At 38.5% G+C, this 6,195-nt stretch overlaps 1 protein-coding gene across 3 annotated transcripts; it reads left to right on the forward strand.

Annotated features, from left to right (window-relative positions):
• Positions 1 to 961: 961 nt before the first annotated feature.
• Positions 962 to 5,985, forward strand: LOC119909715 (major histocompatibility complex class I-related gene protein-like). Of its 3 annotated transcripts, none has more exons than XM_038727929.1 (5): positions 962 to 1,054; positions 1,677 to 1,946; positions 2,907 to 3,185; positions 4,181 to 4,483; positions 5,089 to 5,985. In XM_038727929.1, the coding sequence occupies exons 2-5, from the start codon at positions 1,820 to 1,822 to the stop codon at positions 5,217 to 5,219; spliced, it is 840 nt and encodes a 279-aa protein (XP_038583857.1). In that variant the 5' UTR covers positions 962 to 1,054; positions 1,677 to 1,819; the 3' UTR covers positions 5,220 to 5,985. The 3 variants fall into 3 exon arrangements, with proteins under 3 accessions (XP_038583857.1, XP_038583854.1, XP_038583855.1); XM_038727926.1 differs by lacking the exon at positions 962 to 1,054 and adding an exon at positions 1,319 to 1,469; XM_038727927.1 differs by lacking the exons at positions 962 to 1,054; positions 5,089 to 5,985 and adding exons at positions 1,319 to 1,469; positions 3,728 to 3,822 and having other exon boundaries at positions 4,181 to 4,502.
• The last annotated feature ends 210 nt before the right edge of the window (positions 5,986 to 6,195 follow it).

A 6,195-nucleotide genomic window follows, 5' to 3' on the forward strand; every position in this document is an offset into this window, starting at 1 on the left:
AATGTTAAATTCATTTTATAATTGTTTTTTAAATTTTAAAGGTTGACTATGTAACAACTATCCAGGGACTACAGATGAAAAATTGTATTTTGGCTAACTCTGGCACATTTGCATGCTTATTAATGTGCACTGTCCCTGCTAAATTAAACTGATTAAATACAATAAAATAAATAAAAAGACGAGTAAACAAAAATATTCCAGTTTCTTGTCACAGTACACTGGTAGTTACCATTTTGATGGCTTTAAAAGGGATTGAACAAATCAAGCCAAACAAAGTTCTAGTCTGTCAACTCTACTCTGTCTAGTTTATCAGGACTTACCATCCGAAATAATGGCAATACATTCAAGAAAAAGATGTTAAAGTCACATTGATTTGGGTTCCTGCTCATTTGGGTCATGGGCAAACTAGTGAAACCAGCTGTTAGAAAAGAAACCAGACATCTACAGTAATCTTTCAAAATCAGGAGGGCATAATCCCAATATGTCACACTCTGCCTGTCAGCCATACCTTGTTTTGCACTTTGGAGTTAATTATCTGTCTTATAGCATGTTGAGTTTTGGGTTCTGTCCTGTCTAGTGCCTGGTGTCCAGTATCTGTTATATAGTCCGTGTTTTGAGTTTCAGTTATTCCTTGTGTCCACTTACTGTGTGCTTGTGCTGGTTGGTCTGTTACTGTCTGTGTGTCTGGTTTGTGGTGATCTGTCTGCTTGTGTCTTTATTAGTTTATTTTTCTTCCTCTGGTCTGTTATGTGTTCAGTAACCTGTGTTCAGTCTGTTCCCCCAGTTGTCACTTTGTCTGCCTGTGTCTCTCTCTGTTTTCCCTGCTGTCTCTCTCTGCCTCGTTAGCCTCATGCTCCTCACCTGTATTGCTCCCGCCCTGCTCGTTGGTCCCTGTGTATATATACCTGGTGTTTCTGTCATTGTTCGTTATCACCCAGTTCTGCAATATGTTCTCTTGTTGTTTTCCCCCCTCACTTGTTGTGTTTCCCTGCTTGATTTGGATTTCTGTTGGACAACCTTTGTTTTTGGACTCTGTCAATCAGCCACTCAGTCTGTAAGTGTGCTTGTCTTTTGTTGTCTTAAATAAATCACTGTACTGCACCTGCTAGCCTTCGTGTCCTGCGTTTGGGTCCTCCAACCTGCACAACCTGCTTCACCACACAAACCCGTGACACAATAGGACTGATGGGAAAATCTGAGACACCAGACAATGTAGGAGGTAACTAAGTCCAAAAGGTGGCAGTAAAGCAACTCTGAGGTATCAAGCTGCCTTTAACCCTAAAGAAAAGGAAAAGCATGATCCACCCACCTCTGGTCAGAACAGAAACACCCATTTCCCTTTGAGAGGAAGAACAATTGGACAAAAGACAAAACAGCAGAATCAGCTCTGTCCTTTACCCACAGTCTTTATCAAAGCAAGATGAAAACATTATTTTTGTTGTTTCTCTTCTGTCATGTTTCATCTCCTGGTAAGATCAGAGTCTAAATATTTACTTTGAGCTCTTTGCTTCACTGCATTTTGCTTTTAGTTGCTCAAGGACTCAAGTTTCACTTTTACTTGATACTGAGATTTATACTGAATACATTATATTTAAGTTGAGTGTGGTGATCATGATGATGTGTGTATTTTTATACATTATTTATTTTCTAATGTATAAACCGTGATTGTCCTGCAGTTAAACACACCCTGAAGTTTTTCTTCACTGCATCTTCTGGAGTCCCAAACTTCCCAGAGTTGGTAGCAACCATAGTGGTTGACGAAATCCTGGCGGGTTACTGCGATACCAACACAAAGACAATAAAACCTAAACAGGACTGGATGAAAAAAGTGTTTGAGGATGATCCACAGCACCTGGAACACTACAATCGACATTGTTCTGAGAATGACCCTGTATTCTTCAAAACCCTGATGGATAGTTTGAAGCAGAGCTTCAACCATAGTGGAGGTACTGCATGTCCTATGTAATTTCACTTCTGATGCTAAACTGTTCTGACCCTCTATAGGGCCCTCCAGTGACGATCAGAAGCCTGCTGTTAGCCATGCCAGCTCCTGCAGGTTTTGTTTACTATCCACTCTGGCATGCCAACAATCAGTAACTTTAACAGCTTCTTGACACAGTTAGTTTTTGGCCAAGTTTCTGTTCTCTCCCACATAACATAAGATGAGACTAAACCATGCCTACATATGTGTTGCCTCAGCAGGGATAATATTACATGAGAAAAGTTTATCTACAAGAGAAACAGATCAGAAAGCAACACAGAGAGCTGCACTACATTATATTCTATTATATATATATATTTTGAAATATCACCTTTCCTTTTAAATAAAACATATCCACCATAAATTGATGCAGAAACATTCACCAGAATGCAGGAAATGAAGTGTGAAGATCAGAATTTCCTGAGGGAGGTCCCCCCAGACCTACCGCTCTCACATCTCGGCATTGAGGATTTCTTTAAACAACAACACAACACAAAGTGACACCCTTGATACAGGCTGTAAAAGAAACCATATACCAAAAACAAAATGTACAAACTTGATTGGTGCTGTCCTTATCCTAATCTAATCTAAACAATAAGTCCAACCAAAGAACCAAAGAATGGTAAGTGTTCATGCCCCACTTCTCATCTAAAGTTTTGTGTCTTTTAAAAATGCATTTTTTAGAAGATGACAGGAAACACTGGTTGGCATCCTAAACCCTAAGCCATGGGTGGACCCACACTGCTGAACTTTTAAACTTCACTCACATAAATAAAAACAGCACTGATTATTATTATTATTGAATCTTGAGCATACCACAAGAATTGGAGAAGCAGTGCTTCAAGCAATGCACGATATAAAGTATTTAAGATAATCTTTCTGGAGATATCATCTGTACATAATGTTGTCTCTCTCTCTCTCCCAGGTATCCACATTTTACAGAGGATGAATGGTTGTGAGTGGGATGATGAAACTGGAGAGGTTAACGTTTTTGTGCAGTATGGTTATGATGGAGATTTTTTCTTGGTATTCGACGTGAAGACAGAGACATGGATCGCTTCGAAACCACAGGCTATCACCACCAAACAGATATGGGATAAAGACAAAGATAGAATAACAGACTTTAAGAAGTACCTCACTCAGATTTTCCCCGGGTGGCTGAAGAAGTATGTGGCCTATGGCAACAGCACTCTGCTAAGAAAAGGTACAATCACCTGACACGATACAGTTTCATGGACACAACAATGTTCATATAGCCTGCTCAGACTGAAGTGCCATTGTATTATCACTCCAGTCAATCTGACATTACCTTCTTTTCCCCTGTTTTCTGTGAAGATTTGATTTAGCCCTTACCAATTAGCAGGTAATTTTACAGAGTTTCAGTGTTTTAAAATACAAGTGCTGTACCACTGAACCTTGATGCCACGCTTGACTTCTTTGCTATGAACCATAATAACAGGCGGATCCTTCTTCTCTGACTGTAGTGAGTTTCTCTAGTTGTGTTCCCTTCTCTTGTCTATGTGGTGGTTGTTTATCACATGGGTTGTCATGTTTCTACAGCTCATAAGATGGGTGTATGGGCTTCTATATAAGCATTCACCTGGGAGAAAGGTTCCTCAACTCAAGTTGTTGTGAGTTTTATCTTCAGTTCATTTAAAGGTACCATGGAGTTTTTGACCTCCAGTAGTGCTATAAAAGTTTTTTATATATATAAATGGATCCCTTTTGTTTGTATCTTGTGCACAGGCAAAAGAACACACATGTATGCGCACAGGCACGTGGACGTTGTGGTTCACATCGTGCTGTTGGTTTCAAACTATTTCCGAGATCAACAGGCATCAGTAAGTGCCAAGAAACGTAGTAACGTGGCAACAAAAGCAGTGAAGAAGACTGTTAGCAAGTAAACAATGCATCATTTAAAATTTAAAAAAACGTTTGGTGAGAAACCCTGAATGTAAACGTACCTTTTGTTTACAAGAAAACCAGGCCCTTGGAGAAAAAACCTTTTGGTATGATTTGCATCTTAATCTATATCATTAGTAGCATTATTGTTGTAATTTTTACTTAGCCTATTTATTTTTCTTAGAACTTTTACACCTTCTATTATTGACTCACTACTGACTTTCTTCATCTTTATTTAACTTTTTTCTTTCCTGTTCGCTTTTTATTTGTCTTTCTTTAAACTCTCTCTCTCTCCAGACCTTCCCTCAGTGTCTCTCCTCCAGAAGACTCCCTCCTCTCCAGTCAGCTGCCACGCTACAGGTTTCTACCCTGACAGAGCCACCATGTTCTGGAGGAAAGATGGAGAGGAGCGTCATGAGGACGTGGACCACGGAGATATCCTCCCCAACGACGACGGATCCTTCCAGATGAGTGTTGACCTGAATCTTTCATCAGTCACGCCTGAAGACTGGAGGAGGTACGACTGTGTGTTTCAGCTCTCTGGTGTGAAAGACGACCTCATCACCACACTGGACAAAGCGAAGATCAGAACCAACTGGGGTAAGAGTGAGATTAATGGGGGACGAATGGGACTGCATAGGCCTATCTGTTGGTTGTTGGGTATGTTATCATTTGTCTTTCAATTCGGCTGAGACAACAACTTGGTTGAGTATTTTACTCCAATTCAGCTGGGAATTCATTTTAAATAAAACTAATACAAACCAATTAAATATTTTAATAAAACACTGTCCTCTTCAGGATCACTGGTCAGATCATCTGAGCCTAACAAAATTATCAGCAAATTTACATGTATTAATTGTTTTATATTGCCAATGTGTGAACAGATTGTAATGTAACTTAAAAAAGGACACATTTCCCAAGATTCTTTGTAAAGGACTTGGGACGGTTTTTACAGGTAAATCCAAGTGATGTGACATTTACATGCACTCCCGAGTACCTTCTCCTCTGCTCCCCTACAGCATTAACAGTGTGTTTTATTGTTACAAAAAAAAAGCGAGGGAAACAGAAATACAGCAGAGACGAGCTGCTTGGACCACAGGGAAAATATAATAGGCTTATATTGTTGCTTATTAGTTCTGATGGATGTACTTCTATTCTAACCTGCTCCATCTGTTCAGTTTTATTTGTGTTATTTTGTTCAACAGGGAAGACCAATGACATGACTTTTGCCATCACTGCTGCAGTGGTTGTTTTTGTTCTTGCTCTGATCCTCTTCATTGCCTCTGGATTCATTGCTTACAAAAAGAAGAAAGGTGAGAGAAAAATAAAGGATTAGGGTTAGAGCTGTTTTTAGTACTTTTATTTAACAACAATAAGCACTGTGAGGCTCATAGCCTGTGTGTCATGATGGTATGACTATACCATGATGATGTGGGAGAGAAGTGTTAAAAAATAAAAAAGAAAGGACTAAACAGAAGGATAGAAAGGATTTATTTATCTTTTTTGATTTCAGCCAAATGTCCTCCATCTTGTAAGTACAACTTACTTTGTTGTGCTACTTCTATTTCAACTGAGCTGACACAAACTTTATGCTGTTGATAAAAGAGATTAACTTCTTCAAGACCGATTCTTGCATTTACTTTTTTATAAAGGTTCCGTGCAAGATGAGTTTGTTTCTGACCTTACAGATCCTCACAACAGCTCTGAGCTCTCTAACCTTTCTAAGTAACTGAATCCAGAGACCTGACTGACAAACACATGTCACATTATATAGGTTTACAGAACTAAAAGATGACTTCCTGTAAACAAAACTGAAGTAACTGTATATGAAGATAACCGAGAAATAACCAACTAAAAAGATAATTTTGTGCTTGATATTTAAATGTTAAACCTAATAGTTTAACATTACAAATTGATTTTCTAAACCGGTTTAAAAATGTTTTGGTTTTCAAGAATCTTTTTTTATTATATATATTTTATCATCATTCAACATTAATGTAGTGATATGTTTTCTATCCAAGTTTGTAAACATAAGTGTTTTTGAACAGTATTGTTTTTGAATGACTAAATAAATGACAAGTTTCTTTACATGTAGAACTGAATACACTTCTCAAAATCTCCTCCTGTGATGTATTACTGATGTTATGTTCTTTTCTTAGGTAAGACAGTTAAAGTGACAATTCATAAAAAGTTCCTCACACCACAGGGGTTACTAACCAGTGTCTAATGGTAAGACTAGTGGAACCAGACAGTGATGGTTGAATGCCATGGCCCGTTACTGAGTGAGCCATGGCACGTGGATGGATTAACCT

This window comes from Micropterus salmoides, unplaced genomic scaffold (genome assembly GCF_014851395.1).
Source record: "Micropterus salmoides isolate LMB-PRFRI ecotype aquatic unplaced genomic scaffold, ASM1485139v1 Ms_hic_scaffold_1847, whole genome shotgun sequence".
Classification (NCBI taxonomy): Eukaryota; Metazoa; Chordata; class Actinopteri; order Centrarchiformes; family Centrarchidae; genus Micropterus; species Micropterus salmoides.

Coding starts and splice junctions, on each gene's coding strand:
- LOC119909715 (XM_038727926.1), top strand. CDS start 1,421: ATGAAAACATTATTTTTGTTGTTTCTCTTCTGTCATGTTTCATCTCCT. Junction 1,947..2,906: donor GAGCTTCAACCATAGTGGAG/GTACTGCATGTC, acceptor TCTCTCTCCCAG/GTATCCACATTTTACAGAGG. Junction 4,484..5,088: donor GAAGATCAGAACCAACTGGG/GTAAGAGTGAGA, acceptor TTTGTTCAACAG/GGAAGACCAATGACATGACT.